Raw genomic sequence first — 18,364 nt, forward strand, 5'->3', positions numbered from 1 at the left:
GTATTTTCCCTTTCACCTTTTCTCCTCCACCTCCCTTCCTCTAGCTCACTCTTCCTCTCCCTTCTCTCTTTCCTTTTCATTATAATGTTGGGGGAAAGGGGGGGGAGAGAGGGAAGGGGAAGAGCTCTACAAATTTCTTCAATTCTCCTCTTGAATTTCTTGAATCCAGCACATGAAAATCTTGAATCCAGCTCTTGAATTTCTTGAATTCAAGAATTCAATTTCTTGATAGACTGTACATCAGTGTTAATGATGTGCAGCCTATCACACCAGATAAGGAAACCAAGAAGGAAAGACAGAATGAGAATGGTGCAAGTGGAAAAGTTAGAGAATGAAAATGAAAAGTTTGTAAAGGTGCAATTAGTAGAAGAAACACGGCATGTATTTTGGCAAAGACCAATAATGCCAGATAGTGCCATTACCATGGAAGGTTGAAGTCAACTAGGTTGAGGTGGCAGTCAACTATCTAACCTTTCACAGCTGGCTATACTATTCATTCATTACGCTCAAAAGAATGATCATTGCTACTATAAATAATATATCGTGCATATAAATCCAAGATATAAAGGTACATCATTCATCAGAAATAATGAAATATGCATTTAGCAAATAGGCATAATACAAGGGACCTAAAACAACAAACAGAAGCAGCAACATTATGATATTAAAAGCAACAGGAACCTACCTACAACAGGAGGTACTTCAGGAATAGATGATGCCCCATCAGGAATTCTCGAGAAAAGGGGATCAGGCAGTGGAGTAATTAAGGTCGATGGATGTTGCACAATCTCTTGGTTCATATCCCGATGATGCTGGTAACTGTGACCTGCAACAGGTGGATGGGCTTCAGGCTGACCGAGAGGCTGAGATGATGTAGGTGGCTGAAAATGTTTTTCTTGTGGCAATACTTCAGGTTCATTTGGTGGATTTATTGATGTAGGTTTAGGACTCAATGAAGGCAAGGGTTGATTTATTTGCTTCATATACTGATTTTGTGGCTCATATTGATGCTGCTGCTCTTGTCTTTGCTCATGCTCGGTTTGCTGAATAGAGGGATAATTCAAATGTAGCTCTTTGAGTGCTAGATCAACCTGACTGGTAGATTCTTGAGGTGCCTGCGGGTAACTATGTGGCACATACCCAATGTCATAATTTTGTGGAGACTCATAGCATTCAGTTCTTGATTGATTATGGGACTCTGAATCCAGTAAAACATTCTGTTCCAACAAAGAGTTATGTTGCAGCTCTTGCTGTGGAGCCTCAGTAAGAAAATGCCGATGTTGAAGTGTTTGTGGAGGAAGCTCCTGCAGGAGAGACTCGGTAGAAAGAGCAAGGGGTTCCTTGGGATCATGTGTATCTTCCGAAAGAGTTAGATTATCTACACCTTTTGTTACATATTCCATTTCACATTTGGAGTTATCAGAAGTACAGGTTTCATCCCTACTGGATAGTGGAGATGTGTCCTCCGATTTTGTAATTACAATTTCTTGATCCCATTCATCATCCCATCCACTTGACTGAGTCACAGCTCCACTACTGTAACCATCATGGTACTGCTGCTCTTCACTGGGCTTGTTTTCATTCCTTTCCTGAGCACGATGACTTTCTTCTTCTTCCGTGTGTGGTTGACGTTCTGCAGTATTCTGAGGATAAAAATCTGAATAACTATGTACAGGGGCAATAGATACATTCATCTCCCTATCTAGTGAATGCAGTTGTTCAAGCTGCCGAGTTTCATGTGAATGCACGTGTTCAGAATCAGGACAACTTTCCTGGCTATGCACTTCAGGCTTATTAGAAACTTTAATTACTTCATCTGGTTCCAGATGTGCTTCTGCCTCTCCCCAACCATCACCCCACCTGTCATCCAAAGTATTCAGCATGGCAGGAGCTTCATGTTCACCTGACACAGTAGACTCTGCCATAAGTAAAGGAGCAACAGAACTTTCTAATGATGGGTTGTTAGTACTGGTGTTACTACTTTGAGTCTCCACTTGATGCATGGGGATGTTCTGTTGTTCTAAGATTGGCCGAGTCTCCAAATTTTTAACATACCCATCAGTTATTCTTTGCACATCATATGTCTCGATTGATTCCTGTTCCCAGTCATGCTTGACATGTTCCAACATTGTAGTACTACCTGATAAGGTAGAATAATTTTGAGGAACACTGGAGGTAGGTATGTAACTATCTTGTGTTGCTGTAAAATTATCAGGAACAGCAGTACCAGCATCATCTGAATGGTTACTAATATCTCTGTGACCCCAACCATCATCCCACGGTTGCTGCTGCTGCGGTTCCTGACATTCTGCCTTGTGTGCCTCGTCACCTTGATACGAAGCCGTTATCACCGAAGAGAAACCTCTTGCTTGTTCTTCAGGTGTTTGAATGTGTTGAATAGAATCTCTATTTGCTTTTATCCCATGGGCATGCTCTCCTTCCCAATCAGGCCATCCATCCCCAGCCGAATCTCTGCTGCTTGCAGTCCTCAGAGCTTCCGCACTACCCTGCTGTGGATGGTCATGGGGTTTTGCTTCACTAGGAATAGTCTGATTATTATTATTGTGTACTGCTTGAAGGTCCTTTTGCTGAATCTGGACGGGTTGCCAACTATCTGCAGTATTTTGAGATTTGGCAGGCTGCTCAGACTCTGAAGGTTGCCAAGACTCTGGAGGTTGCTGAGACTTGAGTGTGTCCAGAGACCCAGCAGGTTGCTGGGTCTCTGCTGGGTTGGTAAGTTGATGAATATTTTCTCGGTGCTCTGCCGTCTGTCCATTTACCTGCCAATCATCAATTCCCCAACCCCAATCCTCATCAACATATTGTTTAGTAGTCTCAGAATATTGTTGCTGCTGGTTATATTCTTGAAGAGAATTAAAGTTTTGCCGATATTCTTGCTGGGAATCCTGCGGATACTGGTTTTCAAATTGTTGCTGAAGATCTTGATTTAACTGCTGATGCACAGGCTCTTGATTTAACTGCTGATGCACAGGCTCTTGATTTAACTGCTGATGCACAGGCTCTTGATTTAACTGCTGATGCACAGGCTCTTGATTTAACTGCTGATGCACAGGCTCTTGATTTAACTGTTGATGCACAGGCTCTTGCTTTAACTGTTGATGCACAGGCTCTTGATTTAACTGTTGATGCACAGGCTCTTGATTTAACTGTTGATGTATTACAGTGTCTTTATTTAACTGTTGATGTACTACAGGATCTGGATTTAACTGCTGATGTGCATTCTCTTGTTGCTGTTGCAGAGGAAAATATTGATGGTGGTGGTATTCTTGGCGTTGTGACGGCTGCTGCTGCTGCTGCTGTTGTTGTGGATAACTTTGATGAGCCAGTTGCTGCTGCTGCTGTGGGTAGTTTTGATGAGCCAGTTGCTGCTGCTGCTGCTGCGGTTGTTGAGGGTAAACTTGACAAGTTGGTTGCTGCTGCTGATGTTCCTGGTAGCTGTGGTAATCCTGGTGTTGTTGCCGATTCTCTTGCTTGGCATAATTAGCTGGTTTATTATTATTATTGTTGTTGTTGTAGGGTTCTGCATTGCCCCAGTCATTACCCCAATTATCTGCACCCCAGTCATCAGTTCCCTGACCATTTTGTGCATTGCCATTGACATACTGCTGTTGCTGTAGTTGAGGCTGAGGATGTTGTGGATTATTTGTAGGAACACGATTCTCGTCAAGTGATGAAGCTGTACCAGTCACAGACGTACTACTGTATGTGTCATTTTGTGTTGCTTTAGAGAACTGATGCTGTGAAGTATACTGCAAATGTTGTGAATAAGCATGCTGCTGATCATACTGCTGCGATGGTTGCTGAGGATGACGCCGACTCAACAGTGGCTGTTGCTGCCGATGATTCACCTGCTGATACCGAGGATTATTGGCTTGATTTGCATTCCAAGACCAAGCATCTCCATCTCCCCAGTTCCATGCACCATCTGAACTATCACCTCCCCATCCTGAACCACTGTTTCCTGTTGGATACAGCTGCTGCTGTTGCTGCAGCTGTTCTTCAGGCTGTCTAGGCTGCTGAGTGGGACCAGACTGAGAAGGCGGAATAGATGCATTGTACTGTGATCCAACCAAGTTACCCTAAAAAGAAAAAAAGAAATAGTTTAACAATAACAAAATTACGTGGCATACCTTGCATAAATAAACCAAAGCTCACTGTAAATAATTACACTATATTTGTAATTAACTGATATTTTATAGTTGACACACACGTATAGGAAAATGCCCTGTCGAGAGCAAACTGTATTGAAAAGGACGTTTGCCTGCAAGAGTTTAATCAAATTTAGCAGGTGCATGGGCTAGCTATTCATAAAAGCAAAACAGTTAAAAGTGCAGGTGGGGTGGCACAAGATAGGCAAGGAATGACCAAGTGATAGTTTATATCTTATAATATAACTTATGTGTTGGCTAGCAATACAAAATTTTCCTCGAATCTGTTCAGAGATAATTGATGGTTGCATATTCTACACACCTTTACATTTTCTTTGATTTTTATGACGAGTATAAAAAGCTACATGTCTTGCATCAAAGTGCAAGACGTGTAGCTCCTGAAATGTGTTTAACACAAGTGTAGTTGGGATTAGCAACATAGCAGACATACTGTATTTATTTATATTCGAAAATTCTCACAAAGCTCTTTATTATTTCTCCCACATATCCTTTCTACTAGTTACTACTAGGCATTATGTACACCCATGCCACGGTGATTTTGTTGCTGTCACCTCTGCTTCTAATGAGGGCGTTGTCTCTACTGGACTTTGGGAGAACAATTAGTTTTTTTATTTCAGGTGTTAGTAATGATTGCTGTCTATCCTATTGGAAGAATAAGTTATTACTCCGGTTCTGTATAACTGATGCTACTGCCAATAATCATCACTGCTCACGTTCTGCATCTCTTTGTGAAATAAGCAGGGTATTTAATACTTGGGAAGAATTCATTGATATATTAACACCTCTTCAAGTAATTGCTTGCTACAAATCTTAAATGCTCTCAGAAGCAAGTTAATAATTATGCAGCTTTAGACTTATCATAGTGATTAAATGTTTCAAAAGCTGTATTTATTGATTAGTTTTCTGTTGACTCTAATCTTAAGAAAGACCTGTCACAAATCCCACAGAAATGACAATTGTAGAAATGATGGTCATCATTTGCCTCTTCTCAACCATCATCCCTAGCCTAGGAAACTTATGGACATAACTTAAACTAATAACAAAAAGAGTGTCTGGCACTTGCATACAAACAAAGTTTTGAAACTGTGGAGCATAATCATGAATAGTAAGTCAAGTTATCCTGGAAATTAAACCATTCACAATTACTGTAGTACCAATTATAACAGAAATGAGGCCATAAAGCCTAAAACTGCACCATTAACACTTTAGTGTTCCGCCCCCTAGCCATGTGCCCGAATGTAAACGTTCTGGACCTCTCAGGGGCTTGCTTAGCAATATCTAAATTCTTTATACTCTTAATATTTTCAAAGTTTTTTAATCAATTTTAATTTTCAATGTAAATAAAAAAATTAAACAGCAACTGGCAGAACAATTATCATCCGAGTGAAAGGGAGATTCGGAAATTCCAAAACATTTGAGGTAAATTACCGATGACGCTAACACTAATAAATCTAAGTCCGAACTAAACTCGGATCCAAATCACAACTACATACATGATTCATCCATCATCGAGTCACTCAAAATAGTCAAGTTGGTTTTCAAATCTCAGGCACTGAAAGTAATCACAATTAGGATTTCTGATCTGTCAAATTCTGAATTGAGAGGGGAAAAATATTAACTCTTTATTGTTACAGTATAATAATCTTTTATGTAATGGAGGATGCATTCAAAATGCTGAGCAGAATCCCTTTGCAATTCACTTTGTATTCCTCCTCAGAGGATACCGAGCAATAAGCTTGATAGCCACAACTGCCAATGAGCTAACCCTACATGGTTAGAATTCAGAAAACATTGGAACAATCTACAGCAAATTATTAGATTCCAAACAGCAGATAGCTCTTCAAACCCTAATTCATGAATGTGGTCCACCAAACTCTTTTTCAAGATTACAACTTTAGTGTGTGTTTGTTCTTACCCTAATCAAAGCACCTAACATAAAACCTACCAAGGTTAATATGCCGTATATATCTTCACATCCGCAATGATTCGGGTGGTTTACCTAGAGACCACCAATGACATTATCAAAGATTATACATCTCAATGAATCAAACTTTATGACGGGAAGCCTGCCCAGTAAATATTTTTCTAGGCACCCGAGTGAAAGAAAACTAACGTGATTGAAACCTCTGTCCAGCAGTGCACAAAAGAAGTACCCAAACATATATATGTTCAATTTCGGGATTAGTCACCAATATTAACTTCTGAAAGCAGATTTAAAAAAAAAAAAAAAAATGCAAATTTAAAGAAAATTCCATGACCTGAGACTAAAGTAGACACCTGGATGCAAGACCTGCATATACAGTATGGTGAAACTGATGTGATCACATGACCATCCAAACTTTAATACAATTCAAAATTGGACAATATGATAATTATCATTGCAAATTTATATAAAAATTAACCACTTTATGGATCATTATTCAGAATTATTATTCTTAGGATAATTACCAATTGAGCTTGCTAAACAACTCTAGCCATACAAAACTAAATGCAGTGCAGAACTGTACCATGATGATTACAAGACATTTACATCAACATAGCCAGTAATAATCCAGGTAGTGCCTTGAAGGTAAACAATTATAAGAAAGAAGGCACCAGGCCAGGAAGCTTGTAGCACACAGTGCCTTGAAAACACTTATAAAATAATTATGATTAATGAACCGAAATAGATATTATCTAAAAAAAATAGCCAACTGCTGGTGCCTTTACGCCACTCTTCATACTCACACTAAAAGCGGCCCCCCCATGGTAAACACTTGCATCCATGAGTGACTACAAATTTTCTGTTTAATGTTACGTGTGTTTATAGACTGAATCAGTATCCAACGGTGAACTAGACCTTGTGAACGATCTGTGGATGTATAATTTGTCATATTAGGCCTATGCAGTCGACTTTATGACCTAAAATCCAATAACACTCGAATAATCTGGTCGTATTTACCTACTTTTGTACTACCATGCAATTATGCTTTCCATTCTTCAAGATAAAACAAATATGTATTAAAACATTATGGTACAGGTTGTATATGGGGCTGATCAGCTGCTTTAGGTGCTGAAATGTAAGGAATAGATGTACGAGGGGTAGGCAGTCCATGGGTAATAAATAATTAATACAAATACAATACAAGGAGACTAACTACTAACATGCCAGGTAAGTCCACTACGGGCTCACCATAGTCCGTGCTACTCGCCCCACTCCTGTGCCAGGTAAGTTACGAGCTCACCATAGCCTGTGCCACTTGGAACTTCTCCCGAATAGCTGAATATATAACAACAATAACACTAATAATTGATAACAAATTCATATGATAAAATCTTGAAAATCCCCATATTGGATATCAGAGTATTTTTTTATTGATAAATTTATATAAAAAAAATGGCTCCCAAGGTGCTACATTAAAAAAGATCAACAGAAAGCTATGATAATTAATATTTATTGTATAATGTCCATATTGGCAAGCTCTCAAGATACAGTATTACACATAAAACTTCTAGAAAAAATCCTAATATAAGGTACTGTACCTCTCCATAGATTACATAATTAAATCCTTAAAGCCAACAGTGTCAGATAACAAATTTATGCATTAAACTTATAAACACCCCAAAAACTTTTGAAGTTACTCAAACATTTCTTGACATTTCGTCCAAAATGTAGCAAAATATTAAAACTGGAAACCTTAGAAAATTGGCTCAATCAAAACTATTTTCTGGGACGTAATTTCAACAGGGACTATCTAGAACAAATGATTATGGAATGTTTAAAATAGCTTTGGTGGTTACATTTTTGTTTCAGCAGCATAAGACCATGATAAACACTGCCCCCCCCCCTCTTCCCTTTTCTACCATTCGAGAAAATGGTTAACAGGGCTACATGCCACAATTCCAAAAGGAAGCCATCTTTAAAGGATATACATAACAGTTTCAAACCAATGTCAATAGGCATCCTCAAGTTATTGTCAGTAAACAAAACCCTACTAAATTAAAACTACTGTATAAAGAATCCTCCAGCCAGAAATGCCTAAATACTGTACACAGAATGATACAGTACAGTATTATATTAACTCACAGTTTGCCGAGAGAAATCCGTTTGGCCTTGAAGAGATCTGGTGATGGAACTCGGACCTCCAACTTTATGGCCACCTCGTAAGCGCTGCCTAAACATTTCTCTGACCATCTGAAATAACAGGTCGAGGGAAATAATATGAACTTAATATGAAGGCCTGAAATTTTTTTTATTACATTAATATAGTTTAAAAAAAATAAAATAGTGGTTGCTCATGAATGGTATACAGTATATACTGCACACTTTCAGTTACTGTACTGTAACCAAAATATATATATATAATGTACTGTATTTGGACAAATATCATGTTGAATTAAGTTTAGGTTCAGGAACTATAGTCCATTCTTTATTTTTTAGACAGCCTGTATGAATATTTATAGTGTGTCTTTTGTAGCTGTTGATCCACTTTCTCTTTACGATAATTGTTTCAGTCACTTCTTGTCGTGATGCATGTAGCCCAGGTCTGTCAAGTGTTGTAAACTGAGCAACTTTAAGGGGCCCAGTGCATGTTGAGACTTTTCAAAATATGAAATATTGTATAGTGAAAAATTAAGAAAAAAATCTCCCGTCATTTGGCATCAGCATCGTGAAAATTTCATCCCAATTTGTTAAGAAATGGATTTTTTACGATTTTTTTTTAAATAAGTTTGTGTGTGACAGGAAGCAAACAGTACTGATAACAATAACACCACCTATTCACTGGCAATCAGGGATAAAGAGATGTAAGCACCTGCCCGACCCACAAGGAAGACAAGTAGTAGTAAGGAGGGTCTACAAAATGGATATGCCATTGGTGCCACCTGGAGGGCCAGATTTCACACATAATTATGAGCTAGTATGTTATTATGCTGTATTTTATTATATATCATATAAATACATTGCCCAATGATAGTATTTCTTATGTCACTTTGTACGAAAGCGTGACAACCACTTTTTTTCTCACTTCTTTGTTTTTATTCGGATTTTGCATATCATATAATAGCACATTTGCAATAACAAATGTCTTAGCGTAAATGACATTAGGCTATAGAGTATATTAATCATAAATTTATCAATTTTTAATTTGAAGAAGGAAAGGCTGAAGATGCACAGTGGATGTTTCCTTGTTTCCCAACAACCTAACTTCAGGTTTGATTAATATTTACTCTAACCTTAAACACCAAAAACTCACAGCAGAATGTTATCTTTCTGCAGAAAAATGAGTCGTCACATCAAGTTTATACATATTTTCTTTTCAATCACTTGATACTTATTCAATTTTTTCAAGATACAGTATATTAGCATTCGTCTAAATAAATACCTGTATTCTTCTGATAGTACTACACACACGATGTGCAAGTGATAAATAAAACCACCAATGTTAATCTAACACCAAATCATTTGAATCAATGTTAACATTAGTCCAGCATTACTGCAATAGCATGCACAAGTTGAGAATATATAGAGTTCAAAGATTTATCTTAGAATCTAGCCATAGGTGCCACACTAATTCATAGTAAACAACACATGACTATTTTTAAGAACACTTTCAATAAGTTGTTTTCAGAAAATTTATCTAATAAAATATTGTGTAGTACTGTTCATCAACAAAAATACAATTCTTGAGGGACATAAGAGTTGTCCAGTAATGTTATGAACACACCATCATAAAACTTTGCTTCTAGCAAAAGTAACAGGACTAAGACTGGAGCATATAAATACAAAGACAACATATTACAAGCATTCCATCATATTAAGGTTATTTTCTCCAGAAATAATTAAAGAAATACCAAAACATCACTAACTTAAAATACAAGAACAGTATACAGTACACACAATCTAAATACAATACCTGTGCTGAAATAGATAATATTGTACTGCATTTAAGATCAATATCTATATTTTCATACATTTTAACTGGGGAAAAAAATGGGTTTTCAATAAGCGCATTTAAAATGTGAACTGTGGACCAACACAGTAACCAAAGTGTTAATCTGTCCTGTTCTTTAAGTGGGGGCCTCAATGGGGACAAGAAGCTGGCGGCCTGTCAAAGGTCCTCCCATTGTTCCCTAGAATTTTTTTCAACTTAATCTTCAACTACTGTACAGTCATGTCTTGGCATTTATGACTTCAGTGGGTAGGTGGCTCTACGGGTTTATAACCCTATAGGCAAAAAGGCATCTCATGTTATCTGTCCAGCACTGTCTTGTCGAACTTGAAGCTGTTGCCCTTTTGTGTGCATTACATTTGACCTTTTAAAGAAGTGGTCTGTATTAACATCCTCCAATTTCTTCAGTATTATAAAAAGGTCTTGATGAGATTAGTCTAGTTTGTATTTATGCTCTGCCTAACCTGTCACATGCTGTACTTGTTAAAATAATTTTGTAGATTCTCATTTGCCATTCAAATTGCATACACTGTCATCTTCATCCCATGCCAAGTAAATAGGAGGAAAAGCTTTTATCAGACTGGCAAGTAACATCACAGGTTGTTTTGACAAAGAACACTCAGAAACCACTAAAACAAAGAAAAAACATATACAGTAACCTTTTAGCAATTACGTTTCATCAATAATATCGAGATAATGATATCGCCAGTAGTGTAACGCTCAATTTTTACCTGGATATCCCCGATACTGTGATCATAAACAAAACAATTGGATAACCATTATGCTGGTCTGACATGTGCTACAGTTAGTGGTATTATTATTAACCCGTGTTGCCTGTTGTCATAGTACTACCTGCAACATAAACAATGTTCTCCTACAGTAGTTCCCCGTCGACATAACAATCACCTGCCAGGAGTCTCAAGGGCTCACCTGCGTCAGTAGATAACACTCGCTCCTCTCTCAACAACACTACCGCCTCCAAACTCTCATCTCGGAACCCACACTTTACTTAACGTCTGTTCATGGCAGCTGTCTTCCACGAGACAATCAGGAGGTGCAAACCTCCACAGAAGGGGCCACACGCCCAGACCAGCTGACACACAGCTGGACTTCGTCTGCTCTACCAGCTGATATCCCAACCTTCTATACCTTCTTCAATATTTTTTTTACTCTTTCTCCTTCACAATATACACAGCAATGTTACCCAAGATTCCGCTGTCATTATAACTTTATGGACATTAATCTATGGAGTATAATCCTTTGACAAACTACACAAACTCACTTAAACCCAAGACCAGCCAGGAGACCGGACAGCCATAACTGAGGTTTACGTGTACTAACTTACTAAGACATTTCGTTTGCTATGAATGGACATATTTGATCATTTCTAGATGACTGTGAATATAATTTTGACATATATTTGGTTTATAAAACATTAAGGCATATTTAATGCATCTAATTTGTATATATTATATGTACAAATACAAAAGATGAATGTGTTTGGTGTTGACAATCCAGGGAAGCCAAGAGTCAGGCGAGGAATCGGATGTCGTCGCAAAGTTGGAGCAACAACTCGGCTGTTGGTTCCTTTCACTTCCTGAGACTTTTTTTATTTCAATGCAACTTTCACTTAAAAATAGTAATTGTTTTCTCGGTTAAATAACGATTTAGTTTAATTTCTCTTCATATTGTCTTTCGTTTTTGTCTGGAATGCTGCTTGAGAAAGTAGCTTTCTCAGTCTATAGACGACGTCTTTTAAGAAGTATTTCAGACTGTTTCAAGCTGTGTAAAGAAAGCGTCTCGCCTAAGCTACATCAGTACATCGACTTAGTTCTGGGATTATTTTCGTCGCCCGTGGTTGAATTTTCTCCAAAGTAGATATGTCCTGAGGTCTCTAGACATAGATATAGTAGTCTTGGGGCGCATAAGAGACTACACTTGAATAACTACTTTCTTTTCCTTGAATTCAAACGTTCCTCTTGACTATTTCTAGAGGTTTATTTTTTTATTACAACTCCCACTTAATTGTACACAAAAGTATGATTTCATCTAAGAGGTTGACAACCCTAGTTAACTACAAGGACTAAACTATCCTTCCCAGAAAAGCCCGAGACCGAGACAGGCAGGTCAGGAATCTGCTTGTCTGTATGACTCAGTAGTTCACCAATCAGTCTCCTTAGTTACCTCAACGGGGAGAGGAAGCCAAGGGCTTGAAGCTGTTGCTCCTTGTATGCTCTATATGACTAAATGTGTCTGGAATAATCGCCTCCAAATTGTTCAGTATTTTAAAGGACTATGAGATCAGCCTCGTCATGTCTGGTTGGCCGTGTTGTTAGAACTGTGGCCCTCATCCGTTCCTGGTACGAGTTACTTGGTTCTGGGATGATTTTTGTGTGTTGAACTTTCTCCGAAGCAGTTATGTCCTTTTAAACAGGTTAGAAGGTTGTAACAGAACCCATGGGCACCACACTTGATCAAACTAGAAATGCTCTGCAAATCAAAGGATCCATAATGTGGAAAGACCTTCCCAATCATGTCAAAGACTGTTCCTCTCAACCAGTTTAAGATAAAAACTAAAAACTACCAAATAAACTCCATGTAACCTACCTTACCCTTAAATGTCAACCCATGTCTTACTATTGTAATCAATGCTGTTTGTTGACCAACTTGTATAATTGCTATTCTCTGCCTTGTTCCCCCTCTTTGTATTTTGTATTTTTTCAACACAATTTATACTTCAAGCTCAATTACTATTAAGTTTTGGTCTGTTTTTTTCTTTTTACCCCCCCCCCCTCACTTTGCCCAAAACGCTGTGTGTACTAGTGGCTTTAGGTATTGTATGTATGTTCTCTATCATTAAAACCAATATTATATATGTACCTTTACCAGAATAAAAAATCTAAATCTAAACATGAGGTCTCCATGCTTGGATATAGTAGTCCAGATAGCACACTGGACTTATACGGGCGAATAACCATTTTCTTTCCTGTAAAGTCAAAGGTTCATTTGACTGTATATAGTTAATTTTTTTTTACTACAACATCCATTTGTTGTGTAACTTAATTTATTTTCATTTACTAATATATATACAAGAGTTCTTATATTCTTGTTAAGCCACTACCATGCATAGCATTTTCCCCGGAATACAACCCGCCAAATCGTTTAACAACCAGGTACCCATTCACTGCTTTGTGAACAGAGGCTACAGTTAAAGATTAGCACCTGGTCAATCCTCCCCGGCCAGGATACGAACCCAGGACAAAGGGCTCGCAAAGCGCCAGGCGAGTGCTTTACCACTGTGCCATGGGACAGCCAAACTTTCAATGACTGGTGGATCCCAACTCGTAGGGACATTTTCTGTCAATCTGCTTAATGGTAGTGAAGCTGATATGATAGTTGTGATATTGTTATACCTTACATGCGAGGTCTTGTATTGTTTAGTATTGAAATGCATTTGCCAGCCATCTGACCATTTGTGGAGATCATGTAGATGTCTTTACAAGGCCTCAATATAATTTTTTCTTCTTACTTTACTTATCTTATTGTCATCTACAAATCTGATGATGTGGTCTGTAGTATTCTCATTAATGTTAATGACAAAAAAAGGGTCGACCCCAAGATGGAACCTTTCAGTACACCCACTCTCCACATTTCTCCGTTTAGATTCATTTCCATTTAGGAGGAACCTTTGCTTCCTCTGTTTTAACCATTGTTTTATCCATTCTAGTGCATTACCATTTATTCCATATGCTTGTAATTTCCTTGCTAGTCTTTCATCTGGTACCATATCAAAAGCTTTATAGAAGTCCATGTATACTAGATCTATTGGAAGTCCTGTGTATAAATAGATCTAAGAATATGCATTACCTACTGATGTAGACCTGGCCAAATGTAAACTGCCAGGAAAATAATTCACACACCCTTACACTTAATTACACTTAGGTAATTAATTACCCTATGTCATTATGTGATGAAGTGTGAAAAGATACATGAATGTAGAAAGTTTTATAACAAATTTTCAAGAAATGTGTAAATATTTCATTCAAAATATTTTACCACTACAAGTTTAGCCAAATATTCCTAGTTTGCTAACTGTGGGTGATTGTAACCCCTCATTTACTACCCACAGTTGTAAATGTGGGTTTAACTAACTCCCCACTCACTGGGAAGTTGGTGTGCAGATAAGCAAATAAAATTATGAAACTAGCTCACCACATACGTAAGTTGCCTAGCACAGACTCTGTACATGTGATTATTCTTGAATCATTTGTTATAATTATTCATTAATCTGTGTAGCTAGTTTATCAAGACTGTAAATTACTACGCTAAATGAATTTGGGGAGTCCACTGTGTCTAACCTTTTCTAGTACAGTACTGTCCACATGCACAATAAATGAACTAAATCTAACTAATTAGATGGTTACCATTCCCAAAAATGTGAGCAGGTTAGTAAGCCAATATTTATTTTTAACAAAACCATGTCATGTTGACTTGGCTAGCTAGTGCATTGTGAGATGGTAAATGCATTTACCTCGCTCCTGTAGAACACACTCCATGAGCTTGAATGTATATGATGTTAGGTTAGGCTGTGGATAGTTTTCTGCTGGGCTCTTACTGCCTTTTTAGTTGATCAGGGTGACATTGGCATATTTCCAATCCAGGGGACTTTACCCTACTTTAAATTTTCTGAATTAGAGTTGGTACTTTCCTCATGTGTGCATGGAAAAGTACTAACTTTCGAGCTCACAGCACAAACTTGGTAGTTTTCAGTACCAACTGTGAGCTTGGAAAAAATTATCAGGAAAAATGGGGAGACCTTTGACAAGCCATTGGCTTCATGTCCCCATCAATGTCACTAGTGTGAATGTCAGGTAAAGTCAGGAAAAAGTTGTACTCTCACATGACGGCTATTAATGTATGCAAAGTTGCACTGTACTCACACGATTAACACACCCAGCCCATCCTCTCGAGCATTCACGTCACTAAACTGATAAATTGACTAAATTGTCCAAACCTAACCTAAACACCACCACCACCTAGCAGCAGCACTGGGCAGAAGCAGAAAAATTAAGCGGCAGCAGTTGCAAATTTACCTGAGGGCAACTATCTCTCTAGTAACCTCAACAAGGACAGGAAGTTGGCAGCTTGTATAAGTAACACTCCCCTTTCTCATTTCTCCTGATTTTGAAGTTAAGCAGCATTTTGGCCGAACCTGTGTGAAAGCTTGTGCTCTTACATAACCACCAGCAACTGCTGTGTACAAGCCAGTACACATATACAGGCTTTAATGTGCCTGTATAGAACTGTGCTGCTCAAAAATACTAGAGCAGCAGCTGCTGTTTGGAAGCCTACTAATGACGCCTTAATAAAAAAAATAGACAATGGATTTTATGTAGCATCACAGGACTATGTGAACCCTGTGTATGTAGACAGGCAAACTAGAACACCATTACTGATTATTGCCACCAGCAGTGGCTAGTTTACTATGCACCCTGTACTCATCCTGTGAGTGGTAATTTTACTGAAATTTACGTGAGGGGCCACCATGTATCTAGTGGCTTTGACAGGAATAGGAAGCAAGTGGCTTGTCAAAGGCCACTTTTTTCCCAAGGATTTTAATGGGAGTTTGAATTGCAGTAATAATAATTCATTGTGTCAGGGGACAGGCAGCCAGTGTATATATACATGTTAGGTTTATATCGAGGTCTTCCCAAAAGCTTCAATTACTGACCCTCCCCAGGATGCAACCCCACAACAAGCTGACAAACTCCTGGATATCTATGTACTGCTGAATGAACAGGAGCATTTATAGGTAAAAGGAAACGTGCCCAACCATTTCTGTCCAGACAAGGATTCGAACCTGGGTGGGTTGAGGAGAGAAACGGGAGAGAGAAAAGAAATAGAGAAATGCTATTAATCCAAAGATTTGTTTTTCAGATAATATAATAACCTTTTAACCAAACTAAATCTTTAATGCTGATATATTAAATTTTATTAATATATATAAATTCTCACAACTTAAAAATAATTTCTCCAATAGTTAAAGCCACAAAAACACAAAAATTTCAATAAATATTTATCATGATGTCATAACCCATACTACAAAAATTATTTATAACTTAATTAACTGGAGTATTATTTTGATTTTGTAAAACAGTCTGGTAACTTAAAACCTTCTGCTACTTCTGCAAAGTATTGAAAAATAATTAATACAAGATATTTTTCGCAAGGAAGAAAGCAGATTGTGGGGCATCTTCCAAGTCACCTCAAGGTGGCAGACAATTTGAGATAATGCAGAAACTAACAAAGCAATTATCCTAAGACTTTACTACATGTGTAACATCATATAAATAATATGAGATAATTACAAGTAGAAAAGTCTACTAATATAGACAATAGAAAATTATAAATACCTTACATAAACAATATTTTATATTTATTTATATATTATATATATGTATGTATATATACTGTATGTGTGTGTGTGTATCCAGAGGGTAAATGCCCATTGAATCCTTGGTTCCTGCTCGATGTTGGAGGAGTTCGAAGAAACCTACAGCCTCTAGGAAACAAACTTCCCTTTATTTCCTATTAATGTCCACTTTTTGTAACCAATGAGATAAGTAACTGTATAACCATATTGTGTATACATATTATATAATATATATAATATATATATATATATATATATATATATATATATATATATATATATATATATATATATATATATATATATATATATATATATATATATATATATATATATATATATATATATATATATATATATATATATATATATATATATATATATATATATATATATATATATATATATATATATATATATATATATATATATATATATATATATATATATATATATATATATATATATATATATATATATATATATATATATATATATATATATATATATATATATATATATATATATATATATATATATATATATATATATATATATATATATATATATATATATATATATATATATATATATATATATATATATATATATATATATGAATGAAAACTCACACCCCAGAAGTGACTCGAACCCATACTCCCAGAAGCAACGCAACTGGTAACTACAGGGCGCCTTAATCCGCTTGACCATCACGGCCGTCAAAAGGAAGTGATAGCCGAGGCTATTTGAGCCACTTCCCCGACGGCAACTCGGATGGTAATCTTGGGCATAGCATTTCACCAAATCACCTCATTCTTTGGGGCACACGTGAGGAACACAAATGCGAACAAGCCTGAATGGTCCCCAGGACTATATGCGAATGAAAACTCACACCCCAACTCGCATATAGTCCTGGGGACCATTCAGGCTTGTTCGCATTTGTGTTCCTCACGTGTGCCCCAAAGAATGAGGTGATTTGGTGAAATGCTATGCCCAAGATTACCATCCGAGTTGCCGTCGGGGAAGTGGCTCAAATAGCCTCGGCTATCACTTCCTTTTGACGGCCGTGATGGTCAAGCGGATTAAGGCGCCCTGTAGTTACCAGTTGCGTTGCTTCTGGGAGTATGGGTTCGAGTCACTTCTGGGGTGTGAGTTTTCATTCGCATATAGTCCTGGGGACCATTCAGGCTTGTTCGCATATTATATATTTATTTATATATATATATATATATATATATATATATATATATATATATATATATATATATATATATATATATATATATATATATATATATATATATATATATATATATATATATATATATATATATATATATATATATATATATATATATATATATATATATATATATATATATATATATATATATATATATATATATATATATATATATATATATATATATATATATATATATATATATATATATATATATATATATATATATATATATATATATATATATATATATATATATATATATATATATATATATATATATATATATATATATATATATATATATATATATATATATATATATATATATATATATATATATATATATATATATATATATATATATATATATATATATATATATATATATATATATATATATATATATATATATATATATATATATATATATATATATATATATATATATATATATATATATATATATATATATATATATATATATATATATATATATAAAGCTGGTTTCAGATTCAAGATGAGTATTCATATTCATACATTTTGAGTATTGGGAAATGAAATAAGG

The 18,364-nt window shown here is 36.2% G+C and overlaps 1 protein-coding gene across 22 annotated transcripts in view; it reads right to left on the reverse strand.

Annotated features, from left to right (window-relative positions):
* Positions 1-11,469, reverse strand: part of LOC123762115 (protein transport protein Sec16A) — a 76,503-nt gene extending 65,034 nt beyond the window's left edge. For 15 of the 22 annotated variants that reach the window (XM_069335921.1, XM_045748446.2, XM_069335922.1 and 12 more), the window contains exons 1-3: positions 11,403-11,469; positions 8,257-8,364; positions 686-4,100 (exon numbers count right to left, since the gene is read on the reverse strand). In XM_069335921.1, coding sequence (XP_069192022.1) covers positions 686-4,100; positions 8,257-8,364 — 3,523 coding nt within the window. In that variant the 5' untranslated portion in view covers positions 11,403-11,469. Of the gene's footprint in view, positions 1-685; positions 4,101-6,917; positions 7,042-8,256; positions 8,365-11,050; positions 11,297-11,402 lie in introns of those variants that run through there. The other 7 variants (XM_069335912.1, XM_069335919.1, XM_069335915.1 and 4 more) reach the window with 3 other exon arrangements.
* Between the last annotated feature and the right edge of the window lie 6,895 nt (positions 11,470-18,364).

The sequence above is a fragment of the Procambarus clarkii genome, chromosome 34, assembly GCF_040958095.1.
Source record: "Procambarus clarkii isolate CNS0578487 chromosome 34, FALCON_Pclarkii_2.0, whole genome shotgun sequence".
Lineage (NCBI taxonomy): Eukaryota > Metazoa > Arthropoda > Malacostraca > Decapoda > Cambaridae > Procambarus > Procambarus clarkii.